Below are 20,211 nucleotides of genomic sequence, written 5' to 3'. Positions count from 1 at the left end.
TTATCTCACTGGCATGACCATCTTAGTTGTGAAAAAAGGATGCTTCAATGCCTCGAGAGGCGTGATCCTCTTGTCCGGGTTAAGCGCCAAGCATCGTTCCAGAAGATCGACAAACTGATTTAGTTCTCGAGACTCGACATCATTCATGCCGCCCGAGGCAGCCATGAGACGTGTGCGCAGGTCCCGAGTCGGCTTCACGATGGCCATGGTCCGCACGGTAGTCTGGAGAAACGAAATTCAAGTTAGCGTCGTACACTTAGTAAAGCGAATGGTGATGGAATGGCAACCGCGAAAACAAGGAACAGAAGCAGGGTACCCAACTACTCCGATCAAACCCCATATATCCCGTGCCACCTGAAAAGCCACCATCGTATCTTGCTCACGCTCAACTGAAGCGCGTCAGCATGGTCCTGCAGCCTGCAGAGGATGCTGACGGTTCCGAGGGAGGCCGCATGACCTGAAACGAGCGACTATGCAAGATACTCGGGGCAACATCCATGAGCCCAGCAAGTCACCCCAGATCGACTCCAGTGGGCCAGAGTTTCGGCCGGCATCCATCCACCCGAAGATCTCCAAACGCTCCGGGATTTGCGCGACCCAGCGGCCGGTGCAATCACAGCTTGGCGCTTATTGTTGCAGCCGCATGGAATTGCCCCAGATGGTCCCCCACCATAAAGATAAAAACAACAAACAGCGCCTGTATAAATAGAAAACGCACAGGGATCAATCATGTCGATGATATGCTGACAGATGATGTTGGGGCAGGACTCGAGAACAAATATGAAATGGCAAGACCAATGAGAAACAACGTACCTTTCCAAGAGTCTTATCGTGCTCAACGCTAACAAAGTTGCCCATGTCATCAAAGTGCAGATGCGACAGTTGGCCGCGTTTGAACAGCTTGGCGCTAAACTTGCCTCGGATCTCCATAATCGCCTTCAGCATCTGGTTGTTGCTGTCGCCGGTAAACAGGATCTTGCCCGTGTACAGCTCGTACAGCGTGCAGCCAATCGACCACATGTCGACAGAGTAGTCGTACGGCATTCCCAGAATAATCTCGGGCGCTCGGTAGAACCGACTGACAAGATACGGGGTAATCTCGTTGTGCGCAGTGGCGGCATCTGACCTGTCAATAGCGGTACCCAGGTCACAAATCTTCAGTACGTTGCGCGATTCATTGACCTATTCAACATTAGTTAAGGGCCTGGCGTTGGGGGTGGTGCTTGGGAAGCTTACCAGGATATTGTCGGGCTTGATGTCGGCGTGGATGATGGTGCACTTCCGCATGTGCGCCAAAGCAACAAACATCTGATGGGCATATGCTCTCGTTGCTGGCAGATTGATGCCCACATTGTTACCAAACTTCCTCAGGACTTCTCTCAGGTTCAGGCTGAGGTTCTCAAAGGCGAGACACAGATGGCCCTTGTGTTCAAAATGTCGCTCGAACTTTACGATATGCTTTCGGTTCTCAGGATCGGCCTCGTTGAGCTTCTCCAAAATGGCGATTTCGACATAGCCTCCTTTCCTGAGCGCGTCGTTGTTTCGCATCATCTTTATGGCGACAGAGTTCTTCGTCGTGATATCAACAGCCCGCGCCACTCCGGAGAACATTCCCTTGCCAAGAGTCGACTGAACCTGGTATCGGCCGTTCATGATCTCTCCGATGCGAATCTTGTAATAGCCGTCTTTATCGTCACCTTCGAGTATCCCTCCCTGATTCGGCTCCGCAAGAGCTCCGGGCAGTTCGCGATCATCTGCAGACACATCTAGCTGGGCATCAGGTTTTGGGGCAGCAAACTTGTCCTCATCGAAATCTTCGGCAAACATATCAAGGTCATCATCATCGTCACCTGGATCTTGCGCAGGGGGAGCTTGCGGCTCTTCCTTTGGCGCGATCTCCGCCTTTTCTTCAGGTGGCAAGACCTCGCCGTGAGGCCCGATGTTGCCATTGCGGAGTTCGTCCCTCATTTCGTCCTCTCTCATGTCTGCCGTTGGATCATAGTCCGCAGCCGAGGGACCATCGTCTTCGACATCTCTGGTCTTGCCATGAGTGTTGATGAGGTCCTGGTCAGTGGCGATGTCCAGCGCAGCGGGCGACATACCCTCCTGCATTGCGCGGCCTGGCGAGGCGGGAGACGACATGACTACCGGCCAGTTAGTAGACAAACGTGTCGTTGGAACAGATGTGTACTTACCTGAGCGTGGAGTGTTGGGTTCCGTGACCAGAGGTGTACTAGCCTGTGTATGAGCTGGAGAAGCAGCAGCAGCCGCCTTCTCGGAGGCTTGTACAGCCTGTAACAGCATGGGACTAGGTCCGCTCGTCTTGGCGAGAAGCTCTGCACGCCGGCGACGCCGGCGCTCGAGCTCCTCTTCTTCATCAAGAACCGGCTCCGCCTGAATCTCCTCAGGTTCATGGGCAACTTGCGAGGCCGATGCCCTGGCATATTCGTGGTCGCCCGGATGCCCTTTAGCAGATTTAGTATCATGTTTGGAAGTACCAGTAGTTTCTACCGAAGTAGCCCGCTTGGACATGACACCATTCTGAACATGCCTTGGGGAGCCCTGATGACCATACTTGTTGCCTCTGCCGTTCTCTACCGGTCGACTGGGCCTGTCGCCGTCCCGTCGCGCACGTTCATCTCTGTCTCCCCCGCCACGAGGCGGCCGGTAGGGCGATCTAGTGCGGTTTCGGGGTCGCTTTTCGGGATAACTATCTCGTTCCCGGCTACGATCGCGACGCCGATCTCGAGCTCTAGGTCGGTCGCTGTCGTCATATCGTAAGCCAGTTGTTAAGGATCGAGATGGCGGGCGGTCATCGTCATCGTAAGGCAGGCGGGAACGACGCGCATCGTCGCGTTCGTCTTCATAGTGAACACGGAAACGTCGAGGGTCCGCATTTACGCGTCCGGCTGGCTGGTAGTCGCGATCGTTCCGGGAGCGCTTGTAGCCGCGGGAGAGCGGCTGCGCCCGCTGTTGTGTCTCGATCCGTCTCCATGATCAGGCGATCTTGATCTCGAATGTCTAACTCGATTTCTGTCCTGACGGTCAACACCAATCCCATCAGTCTGAGGCAGTGAAGTTGCCTTGGAGTTCCCCACACCGTTCTCCAGGATTTCGCCCTCGTCAGAGCTAGCTGGGCTACCCATGATTAAGGTCGATCTGCTCTTTGTGCGACCAAACCTGGGTCAGCTGCAAGAGCGTGTTCAGTGTAAGGCTATTAGGCTCGAGTCGAGTCCTTCCCTGCCTGGTAAGACAGAACAAACAGTGTCAGCCAGAGGTACAAATAGATATCGAGGCGCAGAAAATGAGCCGAACCGGGAAGTCTCTTCTCAGCTCCTTCTCATCACGTTGCGGTTGCTGCGCACGCAGGGAGGCGTCAGAAGAATGGACAAGAGCAAGCAAGCAAGCTGTGCTCGTCTGTTTAATATACTGATTTAATTGAGATGGCTCCAACAGATTCGTGCTTGGATGTGTAAGTAGGTAGTTAGACCAAAGAAAGGATTGTTGGGTTTTGATGAGGAGCGGTGGTTCGCTGGATATTTAGCAAGCAACTGGACATGTACCGGTATGGAAACAAATGTCAACTTGAACCCCGAGGCTGATTCCGAGGTGACGAAGCCACTTAACGGACCGCTGCTGCCATGTTTCCGTGCTATTGGGCCTTTGGACCCCACCAGGATGGAGCATTGTGCCCCAATTAACCTTAAAACTTCCTCCTGGTGGCTGGCTGCTGGACGACGGAATTAAGAGACCCCGTGCCTCCGCCAGTTTCCACATTCCAGGTGCCTTTGCAGTGAAGGGAGCAGCTAATCTTATCAGCAGCACCCACCCTGAGTCGCCTGAGAGCCGGGACTCTAGGGGCTTTAGGCGCTTGATGGATGGGCAAAGGGACCCTTTTTCCCAGTGGATTGCCCCGCGGTCTAACTTTAGCAATGCGATTTATTTTCTGACCGACCGTTGAAATCTTCCCGAAGACACTCCCATTCAAGATACCCAACGAGTGCACTTCACATCGAAGGCACTTTGCCCACAGCGTCCCCTTTCTTTCGACTCTTCTCATTCCACTTTAGACCCAGTCTTCCCCTTCATCACCATGGGTGGCGTAAACAGAGATGGTACGTTTTTGATCCGAATACCCCTCCACGAACCATCCAGCAAGACACACGTTCGCTGACATGGTCTGATTACAGGCGGCAAGGCCAAGCCCTTGAAGGCCCCGAAGAAGGGCCCGAAGGCCGAACTCGACGACGAAGACAGGGCTTACCAGGAGAAGCAGAGAGCTGGTCCGTATATATCCTTTCCTTCTTTTCTGTTCTCGCATCGCAAGTTCTGACAGGAGCGCTGCAGATGCCAAGGCACGCGCCGAGATGGCCGCTTTGGCCAAGGGAAAGGGCCCTTTGAACGCCGGCACCCAGGGCATCAAGAAGAGCGGCAAGAAATAGATGACGAACTACATGCGACGCGGCGGGCCGCAACCGGTTTCGCGTCTCCTGAATAATACATGGGTGACGAGAAATCAGGTCCGGTCTGCTCTGCTCTGAGTATGCTAGATACCTCACGCGACACGACTGAATTTCATCTATACACGATCACACATTCCGGGGCGTCAATACAAATGCCTCCTTGCTGAATAAATTATACCCTCACAAATGTGTGTCGACCTGTGCCTCGTACCAATTTGTCTCAACCATAAACCGACTATCTGCTCGAATCAGGGCCACTGAACGTAGTTCTTTCCTTCCTGTCGTACGTGATTTGAGTACCCAACAATATAGAACATCCCCAGCGCACCAGCGCAATAACAGCATAGATTTTTTGCGAATGCTGGAAGTGGATGTGCTATATTCGAAAGTTTCTTCCGATAGGTAGTCAGCTGCTAGCACTTGAGCAAACGGTTTCGGCCTCGGCGCATGACTCCATGGGAATGGTTACTTTTACATGTGCTTCCAACAACAAAAAATCCAGGCGTTTTCCCAACAAAAAGGGACCACAGTAAATCCTGCGCCGGCTACCTAGGCTGACACGTAATAGTGGGCTGTTTCGACGACGAGAACAAGTCCCAAGCAAAGAAGCAGCTTGTATAATAGTGTGCAGGTGTGTCGTTCCACATGTGCAATTGAGTCAGTCTCTCGAGGAGCCAGTAAGTATACACAAAGCGACAATTGTCTCAATACCTACTGGATACCACCCGAAGTATTAAAGTTACCCTTGTCTCGAAGCATCATATCATGGTCGACGCTAAGGCAACCGGCCGGCAACAGCCACAGCCAGCTTCGCCCCAGAACCACCACAGCGCCACCACCGGGGGAGGAGGTGAAACGCTCCGCCAGCGCGGCCGCGCCGCCTCGGTGTCGCTGGCCTCGTCGGCGAAGAACGCCGAGGTCCAGGTCGGGCAGGCGCTGCGCCGGCTGCTGCACTGGGACGACCTGCCGGCGTGGCGGCGCGACAACCAGTTCCTGCTGCGCGGGTACCGGGCCGACAGCGGCAGCTACGGGGCCTCGCTGCAGTCCCTCTTCTACGTGCACAACGAGAGCGTCAACATCTGGACGCACTTGCTGGGCTGCGGCGCCTTCGCCGTCGTCGGCGGCCTGGCCCTCCACCGCGGCTTCGAGTTCGTGGCGCCCCGCTACGCCTCGGCGAGCCCCCGCGACCTGCTCGTCTTCGGCTGCTTCTTCGCCGGCGCCGTCGCCTGCCTCGGCATGAGCGCCACCTTCCACACCCTCATGAACCATAGCCCGGACGTCGCCAAGTGGGGCAACAAGCTCGACTATTCCGGCATTGTCTGCCTCATCGTCGGAAGCTACGTCCCCGCGCTCTACTACGGGCTGTTCTGCCTGCCGGAGCTAATGACGGTCTACATGTATGGTGTACGTATGGCCCCCTAGCCTTTCTGCTCTGGTGTGACCCTTGCTGATATATGTTTGGAAAGATATTCGTGCTTGGCGCAGGCTGTGGTGTAGTCAGCTGGGTGGAATTCTTCAGAACGCCAAATTGGAGGCCTTATCGAACCATGATGTTCGTGGGCCTTGGTGTATCGGGCGTGCTTCCCATCTGCCACGCTCTGACGACGTACGGCTACGATGGTCTTGACCAGCGAATGGGTCTGAGTTGGGTTTTGCTGGAGGGTTTCTTGTATATCTTTGGCGCATTCCTCTACGCTGTAAGTGCTGCACGTCCGACGTCATCATCCTGTTCTTCTTCAAAACCCCCATGTGAATTGTATAGCTAACACGAGTATGTAGGTACGATGGCCAGAGAGAAGCTTTCCCGAAACCTTTGATATCTGGGGCAGTTCACACCAATTGTTCCATATCCTCATCCTGTTTGCTGCGTTGTCGCATTTTATTGGCATGGCGAAAGCATTTGATTACCACCACACAATCCTGGGCGCTCAGTGCTAGCCAGCACTTAGCGCTGTCGGGCTCCGCTTTAGATTTATAAAAGTAATAGACTTAAAGATAGACAGACAGAATCGGAGGCGGGATCATGAATCGAATCAGCTTGTTTATCACATCCATATCGTCCAGCTGGCTGTATCCAGCTTTATCTGCTGTTGACCGCTGTCCATCCACCACCACCTATCATGTCAGTGTCGTCAGGTCCTTCGTCGCCTAGGATTTCACCTTCACCAAAGTCGTCTTCTGCATCTTCCATATCCTCATCTGCCTGGAAGTCTTGCCCAATGTCCAGCCCCGGGTCCTCCTCAGGGTCTCCTCCCGCAGCTGGACGATGACCTGATTTCATATCGACCCCCAGATCCATGATCCTGACCAGCCCTGAGCCCATCGCCGCAGCGGCCCACCAGCTGAAGTCAACGTTCGAATTCCAGCATGCGGAGGTGATGCGGCTCAGGGGCGCATAGACGGCGATCTCGCCCGAAGGCATTGCTCCGTCCGCCTGATCCTCGGCCCGACTGGCGTCTTCTTCCTCTAGAGCATCGTTATCCTGGGCCGTGTTGTTCTTATCCTTACCCCGGCCTTTCTTTTTCGCGGACGCAGCCTTGGCCTTCTTTCGGTTCTTCGTTTGCTCTATCTGCGTTTGCCTCATCTTTAATCCCCTGCTGGCTTTCGGGTGACCGTTATGCAAAGGTCGGAACCCGTGCAGGATGCGACAAACACCTCGTGGGGCTGTTTCAGCATTCTCGCCGTCGCTGGCTTTCGGTGTCGAGGATACTTCCTGGTACTCATGTTGGAAGAGCTTCAGCTTGTGGGAGGCTTTGCGGTAGAATGTGACTTTGCGAAAGACGTTGACAATCCATAGGGAACCATCCGAAGAGCCGACCAGGACGTACGGATGACAAGATCCCACAGCAAGGCAGGTGGGTTGGCCATCGAGGGAGAGTACCAGTCGAGCTTGTGGAAATATGCGACCTGACATGAATGAGATGCAGCCGCTGGCAGGGAAGGCAGAGGGCCACACGCCGATAAAACCTCGCATGTGCTCACTCCAGGCAAGCAGGTTCGGTTGAAAGTCGATGATGAGATTTGGGTTGTAGACCATTTCTCCGTTGGGCTTACTCAAGTCTGTGATGGTAGCAACGCCGCCTACTGGCAATGTCGCGATGACAAACGGGTGAGAAGGATAACTGGAACTGATATCCATCACTGGGCTCGAATGAATGGGATGCCGTTGAAGAACTCGGCAAGGGGATATAGACCACACTATCACGGAGCCATCCGTTAGGCCGGTTGCAATGCGGTTTGTGTTGATCCATGTGAAGCAGGATATTTCTACACTTTTCTCGTTCCTTATCTCCATGAGAGCAAGCGGTTCTTGAATCTCCTCTGGGAGAGAAAAAGAAAGAAAAAAAAAGTCAGTGATGGCCAGCTAGTAAGTATCACGAGGCCACTTACCGTAAGTTGCGTTGCTACCTTGCAGCTGAGGTTTCCGCACTTCAATCACCCTTAGTCTGCCGTCACTGCAGAGAACCGCGAGCAGGCTAATGTGGTCATCGACTGGGAGAGGAACTGGACACCATTGCATACGCACGACACGGCCCCAGTCAAAGCAGAGCGCTGCTGCGAGTCTGGGGTTGGTTCTGGACGGGCGCGTCGTGCCCCTGTCGGTTTTCTCAATTTGGATATGCCATATCTGGACACTACCGTGCTCCAGACTTGACTGTTTGGGGGCCTCTTCCGGCGTGCTATAGTACGCTTGGTCGGCAAATGGTATGACTGACATAGCCAGGAGTTGGTCGCCATGTCCCTTCAGAGGTGCCCATCCCATCGACATAACAATGCCCCCCACATCCAATAGGAAACCTCCTTGCTCAATGCCGTCGTCAGGTGACTCATCTTCAACTGGTAGTGAGTTCGTCGCGAGCGTGATGGATTGTCCTTGTTGGGTCGTGTATTCCTTGAGATCATCAAAAGGACCAAGTAGGGAAACTAGGGCAGCATCGGTCTGCGGCAGGTACCACCTCCAGGCTGTGCTGTGAGGTATAAGGGTAGATTTCTGGCCACCAGCGCGACCAGAAAGGTGGCGGATGTACCACTGGAGGAAACTGTTTTCTTGGTCCTCGGGGAATTGGGAGGGCATCCAGGGGCTTCGGGCAGTATTCAACTGCGCGGATGATAGAAGTCTGGGTGGCAAGAGTTCGTGTTTGGCCCACATGGACAAGTAAACATCGATCACTTTCTGGTATTCGGTTCTATCATCAAACCAGTACTGGCATAGCTCGGGGAAGCGAGACCATCGAGTTACCGGTCCTACGTAGGCTCGTGTCCACCTGGAGGCAGGGTCCGAAGGATAGGGCTGGACTTCTCCCGGTGGCCTCTCTGTTTCAGGTTCGTGCAGCTTGCTCTTAACCACAGATCTGCGGGGCCTGATTCTCACGTCCTTGGGGCCATTTGACGGCGGGTTGTCAGAGTCAGATGTTAGATCTGGTTCTACAACATCGTCATCGTCGTCATCCTCAGCGCCAGGTGGGTTGATGAAGGCGTCATTAGTATCTTCGTCGGCCGCTTTGGCTGCACCATCAGCTTCGTCATCCGAGGAACCCAAAGTAGGGATATAATCCGAGGTTCGGAAACGTTTCTGTTTGTTGGACGCGCGGAGTCTCATGTTGAACTACTAGACTGGTCCATTCCCTTGGGGAATGGATGGTGAATACTAGATTTGCGAGTAACGAGCGCGACTGCGAGGGTTCACTTCCAGAATAAGGTGGCGTTACGCCCCTGCAGTCCTCATGCTATTGGGCTCTCATGTAGGGAGAACAGCCTCTGGAGCAAGAAAAATAGAGGTGGCGATCTGTTGTTGTCTGTGTGAAGTGAAGCAAGACCTACTCGAAGAGGTATTCAATCGTTCAAACATTGAACCTAGGTGGATGCTGATTTTGGGTGATGCAGGGCAGATTTGGGGAAAAGCGGGACCGCTTCAGGACATAATCTTTACTGGATTCACCGCAAGCTTGGTGCCTCATCAACTACCGATGAGCAGACATGAAGCTGCAATGAACGTACAAAATACTTTGTTTGCAGACTCTGGTATGTGTAAAACAGGTATCATGTGGCTGTTTAGGCATTTTGACTATTACACCCCTACGCTGTTCTTTCGAATCCGATGCAACCAGCTTTAAAAAGGCGGTTTGAATCCTGCTAATTGAATACCTACATACACGAACAACCTCGCATGAATGTCACCAGCTCATCGGCTTTCCCTGTGTACTACTGTCGCCTCGTCCTGTTTCGCATCAAACCCTGCTTCCTCGTCCTTGTCCATCTGGACTACCTGTTCGTGGACATCATGCCGGACCTTTTCTTCTTCAGTCGGGTAGGCGTGGCGCCACATGGTCCAGATGGAATTCTGGAACAGGTCATCCATTGATTCGATGGATCGCCCCTTGAACTCGGGAAACTGTGCCACCCCGTTCATGTTAGCACTTCTGCCCTTGGTGCAACAGCAAGTTCAAATTTCTGGTGTGTTCGGTTTGACTTACGCAGAAGAAGATGAAGACGCAGCCGATGTAAGTCAGAACGGCATATAGAAGGAATGTGCCCCATCCGAGCTTCGTCATCATGATGGGCGTGGCCTTGGTGATGCCGTAGTCCACGATCCAGTTGATGAAAAAGCAACAAGACATCGAGAAGGATCGGATCCTCGCCGGGAAGATCTCCGCAGCTGTGATATACGGGGCCACGCTATGGCCGAATGACCTATTCACTTTCGTGTCAGTAGCCGCCTCACCCCATTTATTATGTCATTGGACAGCGCGCAAATGGAGTCATAGCATACCAGCCAAACGCATAGATGTAAATCCAAACGATGCCAACAATACCGCCAGCAGGGGTTCCGCCCGTAGAGTCGGGCTTCGCGAACCTCACATAGAGCGCGATGTATAGCATGGCCGTGGCCTGGAGGGCGGCGCCAATCTGCACACAGAGCGTCAGCAAGCACACGTTTATCAAAGGCGACAGGCATAACACCTATGTTTCTCTTACCAGCAGTGGCTTCCTTCGGCCCACTCGATCGACAATGACCGTCACATACACGATGGTCGTGGCGAACTTGACGAGCCCGTAGACGCCGGTCGTCAGTAGCGAGAGCGAGCCGGCCTTCACGCCGATCATCTGGAAGATTTCGGGCGCGAAGTAGTTGAGGCTGTCGGTGCCCGTGAATTTGTGGAAGACGAAGAGCGTGGTGGCAAGGTAGAAGCGGCGGGCGTTGGAGGGGACCGTGAGAATGTCCTTGATGACAACCCAGTAATTCGTGCCTGGAAGCGGGTCGTTGGTTAGACATCCACCATTGTATGGGAGGACCAGATTGGCTGCTTACCTTTGGTGAGCTCTTGTTCTGCGTCGACCTGTGCGCAGATCTCGCTATACTCCTGATGGAGATACGGGTGCTCCGCTGGCAGGTTTCGCAGCTTGCACAGATTCTTGAGGCCGAGCTCTCGCTGACCTCGTGATATCAGGCCTCTTGGGGTATCAATTACGACTGCATCATCTGGAGTCAGTACCCAGCGACCATCCAAGCCTTGACTTAAGGACTCACAAAACATCATTAGGAACATGCAGCCTCCAGGGATGATCTGAATGGCGAGTGCCAACTTCCACTGCAGATTACTGGAAGACGGCCAAAGCGAAATGCCATAGTTGACCCAGAAGGCCAGGCTACACGACGAGGTTAGGAGACGTGCAAGTTTTCAGGGGTATTATATACTTACCAAAGAGACAGTACAATGCAGAGGTTATAGGATGTTGTCAAGCTTCCGCGAACACTTTTGGGCGAATTTTCACCAAGATATTGTGGCGCCAACATACTGGTGGCTCCTATAGCCAAGCCAGCAATCAGACGTCCGGCATAAAAGACACCAAGATGGGCAATTTCCTATGAATTGGAATGTCAGTATAATACTAGACAAGACCCAGGGCCCTAGCCTGGGAAGTGACGGAGCCATGTGAGTGATAGTGTGATAAAGCGGGTAGATCTGGGTTATGTGGCCCATCCAACGCAGTTTAACAATGTTTAAAATGACTTCCTTACCTGCATGGTAGCGCCAATCAGAAAAAGTAAACCGTATAGGATCATGCTTTTCTTGCGGCCCAGAAAGTCCGCGCAAGGCGCAGCCAGCAGCGCGCCAGCAGAGCCTCCCGCAGCCACTATACTATCGTGTTAGGGGATTATTCTCGTTCGGGATCGGGGTAAGGCAGCGTACGCATGGCCGCTATGTTACCAGCTTTGGGATCGATCAGTAAGATGCACCTCAGATAGCTTTGTAGGGCTTATTACCTCGCTCGTCTGCATCTGCTTTGCTCATGACATCAAGCCCAAATGCATGCCTGAAACCTGCAACTTGGTGCTCAGCAATCTCTTCAGAAGACAGTCTCCGATTAGGTATGGGGGAGCCATGAGGCTTGCAGTGACGGTATATCGGAGTTTTGTGCGTGAAGTTTCGTCGACGGGCCGCAAATGTTACTGGTTTATTGGACAGTGACTCACTTTTAAGAGTCAGGACTCCTCCGATATTCCCTTGATCGAAACCGTAAGCACAGCCAGCAAAGGCGACGGACGTAGTCAGATAGAAGCTCTTCCAGTTGAAGATCTCCCTGGGGTCGGACCGCCACTCAGGGCTGGCCCAAATCGAAGTGCCACCACCCATACTGAGAGCTTGGACTTTTGATGTTGATGAAAAGCCTTCTGCTGAATTTCCCGAGGCAGTGACAAGAGCAGTGAGGGCCAGAGACGTTATCGAAACAGAGACACAGAAATGGAAAGTATTGTATAGTATTATACGAGCTACAGGCCCTGCCGGTTACGACATGCTTGGACGAGCTTGATTAGTGTTGGCGAGCTTAGATACTCTTGGTACACACCCTCGTAGATGTGCGGTATGGGGTCTTGTCCCCAGAGAGGCTGCGCGAGCCAATCTCCCCCATATTTTCCCCGGGCTACCCCAGATTCTGTTACTATGATCAATACCGGCAGGCGTACCTTGTGGACACAGCAGGAAAGCTTGGGTTTCAATTTGTGGGACCTCGTTTTCGGCCGACTGAACCATTGCCTGCGTCGGAGAGAACACCGAGATCGTCACAGTCATGCTAGCCACAGTCTTCCCCGCATATAATGGAACTGCTGACTCGTATAATGCGGTTGGTGCGGGTGCTTCGGAGAGAATGCAGACACCCCAGTTGCATTGCGGGCTAAGGGATGACAAGGTTATACCATTTAGTTATATTGGTTCCGATCGTGAGTGCGAGACGTTTGGTTGGCTCTGCTTACCACCCAGGAGGCGAGTCGTGCTAGGCAATACTGTGGTGTTTTTGATAATCAAATTTTGTTGCTTCAAGGATTGCAACCTCAAAGGTCTTTCTCGGCATTTAGAGAACACGAGCCAATATGACAACGCCATTAACGTCCAGATCCAAACCGGGCATTGGACGGGTAGTCAACATAGAAGCGACGACAGTACAGTGTCACGCATCTAACCTGCTCGAACTGCCAGACAAGACACTGCTTTGTGTCTGGTTTGGAGGGACTCAAGAAGGTTGCTCCGACATATCAATCTATCAATCTCGCCTGCAACCCGGTTCGTCTTCATGGGCACCTCCGACAAAGATATCCTCGGATGAAGGCCGAAGCTGCCAGAACCCTATCTTGTTCCGCGATCCAAGTACAGGAACCTTGTGGCTCTTCCACACTGCACAGCCGGCAGGCAATCAAGATGAGGCGGCTATATTAGCACGGACGTCGCAAGATGCAGCGCAGACATGGTCCGAATCGTTTGAGCCTTTTCCGGGCAAGAAAGGTGCATTTGTCCGCCAGCCTCTTGTCGTGCTTTCCGACGGAACGTGGGTGCTTCCCATCTTTTACTGCCGCGTACCGCCCGGCTTCCGCTGGATCGGCAGCGACGACGTGTCGGCAGTCATGTATACCAAGGACGGCGGCAAGACCTGGTCGGAGAAGAGCGTGCCTGGGTCAACCGGATGCGTCCACATGAACATTGTAGCTCTACTGAAGCCGCAGTCCTACGTTGCGTTCTTCCGGAGCCGCTGGGCCGACCACATCTACCGTTCGACATCCAAGGATGGCCTCGACTGGTCACCTCCGACCAAAACAACGCTTCCGAATCCCAACTCGGGAATCTGCGCGGCAGCCCTTTCCAACGGCAATCTGGTCATCGTCTTTAACGACTCAAACGCCTCTGCAGACATGCAGCGCCGAGAAGGCCTTTACGACGATATCACCCCGGCCGACGACACCAGGGTCAATCAGCCGGAGGTCGATGGCAGAACGGCCATCTGGGGGACGCCACGCAAGGCGCTTTCGGTCGGTCTATCCGAGGACGAAGGCAAAACGTGGCAGTACAGGGTGCTCGAAGATGGCGACGGTTTCTGCATGACCAACAACTCCATGGAACGGTCCAACCGGGAGCTGAGCTATCCCAGCATATTTGTCGAAAGGGAGACCGCCGGGAGGAGCGTGCATTTTGCTTTCACGTACCATCGACAGAACATCAAATACGTCCATATGGAAGACGTGCAGGCATTCGTACGGGGAGGCTAGTCTTGAGCCCAGTTAGACCGGCCGTCCTACCTAAGTAATCCAATGTTATTCAAACTCCCATTTTGCACGTACACTCTCAACGAAAGGGGCTCGCATTGGAAGTATCCATGTGATCTGAGGTTTACAACTGCAGGAACCGACTTTAAAAAGGTGCATAAACAATGGAAGGTGCAATCTCTACCTGGAAGTAGGCAATAGGCAGTAGGCAGGTAGGCGTGTGGGATCAGGTGGGCACCCCCCGCATTTACCGTAACCAAACCCCCTGATCCTGGTTCTTCTCCAGACCACGACTAAACAAACCCCCTGCCCCCCGCGAAATGGGATTGGGGGAGGAGTGCCTGCGACAACGGGGATCGCCCAAAATCTTGCAGCTTCCTTCCACTCGCAGACGCAACCACGTATTCATCATCCCTAAGAAACCTAATCCGGCTTGTTGACTCACCGGGCCTGCATCATGAGAAAATCATGTCGAAGCGGTCCTGGGAACAAGCGAACCACGAGATTTATGGGATGGAAGACGATGGCTTAGATCACTCGCCCGTCTCGCAATTGGGCACCGCGCAGCAGTCACCACCTCCGCGGAACGGCAATGGATCTGCATGTTTCCCGACATCGCGGGCTACTTAACACAACAGCAATAGCGATGGCGCCACTAATGGGCATATACCCATGATTTCCCGCAAGATCAAAGGTATACTTCATTTGACAAACTTAGGTATGAGTTCAACTGACATTTCAATGCAGCATGCGCTTCCTGTAGAAAGCACAAGGTACTGTAAAGCGATGCGCTTCTAACTCAAGCACGAAGGCCTCTCTAACTGATCGCTCTCAGATTAAGTGTGTGATGGACCAAAATCAGAAACGATGTAGGAGATGTATTGAGAAGAACCTGGTAATACTGCTACCTGGAACCTTGCATTGAGCAATGATGAGTACTGACATTCGCCGCCAGGGCTGTGTGCTCAACAAAAGTCTTCAGACACTGATTAGCGAAAGGTCACAGTAAGTATACGTTGAACCGACATGCTACTGCCGGTCACTGATCATTGAGTCTAGGACGAACGAAGCCATGGTTCAGGATCTCGAGATGATGCATTCCGGCCTACAAAGAGTGTTGAGGACAATGAATCTTCCTTCACTCGGACCGCTGCAGAGTACAAGACAAATGCCACAGACTCCAACCGCCGAAGAACCCCACGAGATTGGCCCCTCGTGCGACAACTCGCCACGACTGTCTCCCGCCGATATAAACGACCTTCCTAAGGTACCGATACAGTCCGTGTATCATCTAACTAAATTAAGCGCCCTCCGGTCACCAGACAATGTCGAGTCCAGTCACATGAGTCAGCAGTCTCTTGTCATAGATGATTTCATATCCAAGGGGCAGCTGTCTTTGGAGGATGCCGAGCGGCTCTTTAATCTCTACATGAGCCACCTCGACCATTTCATGTACGGAATCGGTGGTCGCCATAGAACCCTCGACGGGCTACGCAGAAGCTCTCGAATACTCGCAGCCTGCATCTTCACCGTGGCGGCTCTGCACGATCCCCAGAGTAACGTGATATATGGAGTGTGCAGTAACGAGTTTAGACGACTAGTTGCCAGCTCCATGTTCCAACGCCAAATCGACAGAGACTACCTGCGAGCCCTCAGTATCGGCGCTTACTGGCTGTCGGATATAAGCTGGATCCTCTCGGGTCATGCCATCAGACGCGCATCCGAATTCAACATTTCCGGTCTTTACCGACGCGTAGTTTCGGAAGGGAACCCTGACGCTTTGGACTACATACGCATCTGGTATATTCTCTACATTTCCGACCAGCATCTGTCTACACTATTTGGCCGGTCTCCGGTGATTCGGGACGACCTCGCCGTGCAGGGATGGGAGGAGTTTATCGAATGCCCATCAACTAATGAAGAAGACAACCGCCTAGCCAGCCAGGTTTCCTTACTCAACATCCTCCACAGCATCCGGGAGCTTTTTGGACCCGACAATGGCGAACCCATCTCCAAAGTCTATGTGATGCAAATCTCTGGCTTCTCCAGGCAGCTAGACCAATGGCTGGCCAGATGGTCATCGGCCATTATACGTACGTACCATTTTCCATTCATCGGTCGGTATAAGCTGACCCTAGATAGAGCATCATGAGCGAATCGGAAGGTTCCCCAGGAAAGGGGTGCTCCTTCAATATCACTACGCCAAGCTCATTTTGTACTCACACGTCTTCCGAGGGCTGCACGACTCATCAATACCAGTGCATTTTCTGGATCCAGCAGCATCGGCAGTAACCGCTGCGACGAACACGGTGAATGTACTGGTCTCCGACCCCGAAATCAAACCAGCTTTGGTGGGACTTCCGTCGTACATGCATTCCATGACCGGCTATGCGTGCATGTTTCTCGCGAAACTAGCTACGGTCCATGGGGATCAGCTCATCGAGAAGCCACTGGTGATCGATTTGACCTCGCGGCTAGCTGCGCTCTATCGTTCCACTTCGGTCGGCAAGTTTCATCTTATGAATCTGATGGCAGATGGGCTAGACAAAGTGATCGTGGCGCTCCAAAATAGCATGGCATCCAACAACCGGGCAGAACCAGATTCGTTGGATGCCAGTACGCATCTCTTTTCCCCAGCGGCAGCTGGTAATCACATGTTCTCAGACATAGACCCGAATTTCGTCATGGACTACAATGTCACCATGGGGGCCTCCCATCTGATGTACCTGGGAGGAGGTCCCTCGGTGTTCGACACAGCGGATCTCAGCCCGACCTTTTTCTGAGAAACACCCCAGGGGTTTGACAATAGCGGTTCTTCAGCAAACAACGCAGCATATCTAGCTCAGCATATAAATTTCCTCATTTGTGGAAAGACGATCATGCTCTTGGTGGTCTAGAATGATGTGGTCTGTAAGTTTGTTGCAGGCGACGGGTACTTTGGATAATATAATCCACCAAGATAAAAGCACATCAATGTTCTAAACTATCAGCAAAGGCTTTTACGGTCTCCACCAAAGCCACATCCGGTACCATACCGAGCTCTTTGGCATAGCTGGTATTGAAATTCGCTGGCCAGCTTTCCACGATTCCAGCGACTTCAGGATCCGGGACCTCGTCGATGAGACTGGTCGCTTCACTCCCTCCCACCGCCTCCAAGGCATAGAGCATTTCCTGGACAGTCACCCTGATTCCCGGGAGGTTCACGGACCGCGTGATGCCGAATGCATAGTCTTTCACATCTTTCACGAGCACGAGGTTCTTGACCACTGTGCGAGGACTGCAAACCCACATCTCCAAGTCCCGTGGCACTGGAAGCACACTCCGTTCTCCCTTCAGCGGTTCGCGGATGATCCCACTAGCGAAAGAGCTCGCCGCAGCGGATGGCGCGCCCGGACGTACGATGACTGTCGGCAGTCGCAAGATGCGCCCGTCGAGTAGCCGCTTCCAAGAGAGGTTGTTCAAGTAGGTTTCTACCATCAGCTTCTGGGATCCATAGTTTGACAGCGGTATGGGGCCGGCCATCTCGGTGATGACTTCGCTTGGCGATGCTGGGCCGTACACAGCGAGAGAGCTTGTGAATACAGTGACGACTCCCGGGTTGTGTTTCTTGAGGTGGTCCAGAACGGCTCTGTCGACGGTTTGTTAGGGCAAGGCCAGGTGGAGCACACAAACCGAACAAGGAAGGTCTTACCGGTGGCTGTCCCAGTTGACCTTCCAGCCCAGCTCCGACTGGGCTTCCGCAGCCCCAGACATGAGGCCATGGAGGAGATAGACGGCGGTGAATTTCGTGGAAAGCAAGGAAGCTATGGCTTGTGTATCGGTCAGGTCGCTTTTGACGGCGGTGATGCGGCTTGCGTATTGTGATGAAGCAGAAGGAATGGATGGCTCAATGACATCGGTCAGAGTCACTTGGAGTTCAGCTGCCGACTCGAGTAGAGCGGTCGTCAGGAGTTGGCCAATAAAGCCGGCTGTTGCACCAAGTCAGATATCAGTTAGCGACAAAAACAAAAAAAGGAGTTCATGTAAGCTCCAGGGTACTTGCCAGCGCCGGTGATGAGGATATGTTGTTGGGACATGTTTGGAGCGATTGTCAAAAGATCTGCCAGACGCCGTGATGGCTGGTCCAGTATGTATGGTGGAATGTATAATTACCTTGCAGACAACTGTTTGATTATCGGTAAACGCCGCGGCCGTCTACACGAAGCGACGATGATGTCCAGCGTCACGGTCATGGACCCGGTGTGTGGGTCGATCCCCAGGGCCACAATAACCCGAATATCCCATCTACCCCGCGCTTACTATGCAGAAGGGCACAACACCGAGTGCGGATCCGACTTGCCAAAACGGGACTGAGGACGTCGTCTCAGCCAATCAGATTAGGCCGCCAGTGACACGGAGAGAAAGCCGATGCGATGTACCTACAGGCATACCCCAAAACGCCATCTGCAACGATTGGCAGCTTACGTTTCCGAATATTCGCGGATTGAGTCTATGCAGCTTCACGTGTGACGTGTATGTTTGTGCCTTGCTGCCGTTTGTGGTTCGAGGGGATCTTTCCACAAAAACATAATCAACTCACCTCCATTTCTGCCTATACTGTGATCGGGGCATCGTGTGTACCGGCATCAGAGATCAGAGTTGTTTGAACGTCGTCTTCGTGCCTTTGCTATTTTCAATCTCAGTTCCATCATGGAGTATACTCGGTAAGTCACTAGATTGCCCATGACACTGTGATTTTCTCCCTCTAGTTTCGGCCTACTAATCTCTTTCACATAGCTTAGGGAGCAGCGGGCTCAAAGTCTCCAAGATCATCCTCGGATGCATGACTTTCGGGTCGTCAAAATGGGAAGGCGCCCCCTGGGTATTAGATGAGGAGGAGTCTCTCCAGGTCATCAAGGCGGCCTACGACCACGGTATCAACACATGGGCGAGTAGTCCCTTCGCTTCCTTGGGGAGTTGTCAATAAATATTCACTTGCGCTTACACTAAACTTATATGGTCCCCGCTCTTCTAGGATACGGCAGACACATATAGCAATGGAAAGAGCGAAGTCATCGTCGGAAAGGCGCTGAAGAAGTTCAACATCCCCCGCAGCAAAGTGGTCATCATGACCAAAATCTTCAACCCGGTTATGGACGACGACTCGCGGCCGGCGTCGGTGAACGACGGTCCTCTGGTGAACCAGATGGGCCTGAGCCGGAAGCACATTTTCGAGGCGGTCGACAGGTGTCTCGAGCGGTTACAAACCGACTATATTGGTGAGTTTTTGGCAAAGGCCCGCCGTAGGGGGGTGTGCGCGCTGCTGTGTTGCTGATGTACCGAGAACAGACGTCCTCCAACTCCACCGCCTGGACCGCGAGACGACGCCCGAGGAGATCATGCGCGCCCTGCACGAGGTCGTCCAGTCGGGCAAGGTGCGCTACCTGGGCGCCTCGTCCATGTACACCTGGGAGTTCGCGCGGCTGCAGTACACGGCGCGCCTGCACGGCTGGACCGAGTTCGTCAGCATGCAGCCCTTTTACAACCTGCTGTACCGCGAGGAGGAGCGCGAGATGCTGCCCTTCTGCCGCGCCACGGGCGTCGGCGTCGTCCCCTGGAGTCCGCTGGCCCGCGGCATGCTGGCCAAGCCGCAGTCGTCTTCGTCGGCTTCGGCTGCCGGCGACGAAGTCAGCGTGCGCAGCCAGTCGGACGTCAAGACCAAGAAGTGGTTCGCCGACGCCAACCTCGAGATCGTGGACGCTGTCGAGAAGGTCGCTCGGGACAAGGGCGTCAGCATGCCTCTGGTGGCGACGGCGTGGGTCCTGCGTCAGGGCTGCTGGCCCATTGTCGGGCTCAGCAGCGAGAAGCGGATCAAGGAGACCATCGAGGCTCTCAGGGTCGAGCTCACGGATGACGAGTGTAAATTCCTCGAGGCTGGGTACCGGCCACGGAATATCGAGGGCATGTGAAGTTGTTGCCCTGCTTAGCAATTCTGTATATAAATCTGGGATACGAGAACCGAAGAGGGGCAACACAACCTTCTCTGACCTGGGAAGGTGACATGATTTTGCATTGTTATACGATCTACCTTTATGATGCGTTGCTACATTATCACAAGCCGTCGTGCACTTTTACTTTGAAACCCGTCTTCGCACCTACTCTCCAGGAAGGTTTCAGTCCTGCGCGAGGCACCCAGAACAGCAGATTTAGATGCTCAGGAGGGACTAAATG

The 20,211-nt window shown here is 53.4% G+C and overlaps 9 protein-coding genes across 9 annotated transcripts; 5 read left to right on the top strand and 4 right to left on the bottom strand.

The window, feature by feature from the left end:
- Positions 1–3,146, bottom strand: PG985_006820 (serine threonine-protein kinase prp4 protein; the record flags this gene model as incomplete). The annotated part of the gene is made up of 5 exons (XM_066826589.1): positions 1–222; positions 814–1,182; positions 1,237–2,144; positions 2,196–2,970; positions 3,027–3,146. 5 exons carry the CDS (start codon positions 3,144–3,146, stop codon positions 1–3), a joined length of 2,394 nt encoding a protein of 797 aa, XP_066686196.1.
- A 947-nt stretch (positions 3,147–4,093) lies between these two features.
- On the top strand, positions 4,094–4,442 carry PG985_006819 (uncharacterized protein; the record flags this gene model as incomplete). Its single annotated transcript, XM_066826588.1, has 3 exons — positions 4,094–4,115; positions 4,191–4,283; positions 4,348–4,442. The coding sequence occupies 3 exons, from the start codon at positions 4,094–4,096 to the stop codon at positions 4,440–4,442; spliced, it is 210 nt and encodes a 69-aa protein (XP_066686195.1).
- Positions 4,443–5,228: 786 nt separating this feature from the next.
- Positions 5,229–6,401, top strand: PG985_006818 (uncharacterized protein; the record flags this gene model as incomplete). Its single annotated transcript, XM_066826587.1, has 3 exons — positions 5,229–5,867; positions 5,930–6,160; positions 6,243–6,401. 3 exons carry the CDS (start codon positions 5,229–5,231, stop codon positions 6,399–6,401), a joined length of 1,029 nt encoding a protein of 342 aa, XP_066686194.1.
- Positions 6,402–6,543: 142 nt separating this feature from the next.
- Positions 6,544–9,063, bottom strand: PG985_006817 (uncharacterized protein; the record flags this gene model as incomplete). The annotated part of the gene is made up of 2 exons (XM_066826586.1): positions 6,544–7,547; positions 7,854–9,063. 2 exons carry the CDS (start codon positions 9,061–9,063, stop codon positions 6,544–6,546), a joined length of 2,214 nt encoding a protein of 737 aa, XP_066686193.1.
- A 582-nt stretch (positions 9,064–9,645) lies between these two features.
- On the bottom strand, positions 9,646–12,100 carry PG985_006816 (uncharacterized protein; the record flags this gene model as incomplete). Its single annotated transcript, XM_066826585.1, has 10 exons — positions 9,646–9,888; positions 9,938–10,154; positions 10,234–10,370; positions 10,440–10,711; positions 10,774–10,944; positions 10,993–11,111; positions 11,165–11,328; positions 11,485–11,600; positions 11,657–11,677; positions 11,731–12,100. 10 exons carry the CDS (start codon positions 12,098–12,100, stop codon positions 9,646–9,648), a joined length of 1,830 nt encoding a protein of 609 aa, XP_066686192.1.
- Positions 12,101–12,837: 737 nt separating this feature from the next.
- Positions 12,838–14,004, top strand: PG985_006815 (uncharacterized protein; the record flags this gene model as incomplete). The annotated part of the gene is made up of 1 exon (XM_066826584.1): positions 12,838–14,004. One exon carries the CDS (start codon positions 12,838–12,840, stop codon positions 14,002–14,004), a length of 1,167 nt encoding a protein of 388 aa, XP_066686191.1.
- A 925-nt stretch (positions 14,005–14,929) lies between these two features.
- PG985_006814 (Transcriptional activator of proteases prtT) lies at positions 14,930–16,784 on the top strand (the record flags this gene model as incomplete). The annotated part of the gene is made up of 3 exons (XM_066826583.1): positions 14,930–15,006; positions 15,061–16,094; positions 16,144–16,784. The coding sequence occupies 3 exons, from the start codon at positions 14,930–14,932 to the stop codon at positions 16,782–16,784; spliced, it is 1,752 nt and encodes a 583-aa protein (XP_066686190.1).
- Positions 16,785–16,971: 187 nt separating this feature from the next.
- Positions 16,972–18,077, bottom strand: PG985_006813 (uncharacterized protein; the record flags this gene model as incomplete). The annotated part of the gene is made up of 3 exons (XM_066826582.1): positions 16,972–17,629; positions 17,693–17,969; positions 18,008–18,077. The coding sequence occupies 3 exons, from the start codon at positions 18,075–18,077 to the stop codon at positions 16,972–16,974; spliced, it is 1,005 nt and encodes a 334-aa protein (XP_066686189.1).
- Positions 18,078–18,690: 613 nt separating this feature from the next.
- Positions 18,691–19,949, top strand: PG985_006812 (Versiconal hemiacetal acetate reductase; the record flags this gene model as incomplete). Its single annotated transcript, XM_066826581.1, has 4 exons — positions 18,691–18,704; positions 18,778–18,928; positions 19,016–19,259; positions 19,330–19,949. The coding sequence occupies 4 exons, from the start codon at positions 18,691–18,693 to the stop codon at positions 19,947–19,949; spliced, it is 1,029 nt and encodes a 342-aa protein (XP_066686188.1).
- Positions 19,950–20,211: the final 262 nt, after the last annotated feature.

The sequence above is a fragment of the Apiospora marii genome, assembly GCF_038362585.1.
Source record: "Apiospora marii strain CBS 49790 chromosome Unknown utg000004l_segment0_segment0, whole genome shotgun sequence".
Taxonomy (NCBI): Eukaryota; Fungi; Ascomycota; class Sordariomycetes; order Amphisphaeriales; family Apiosporaceae; genus Apiospora; species Apiospora marii.
Note: the sequence above shows the minus strand (reverse complement) of the source record. Positions and strands in the feature narration are given on the sequence as shown.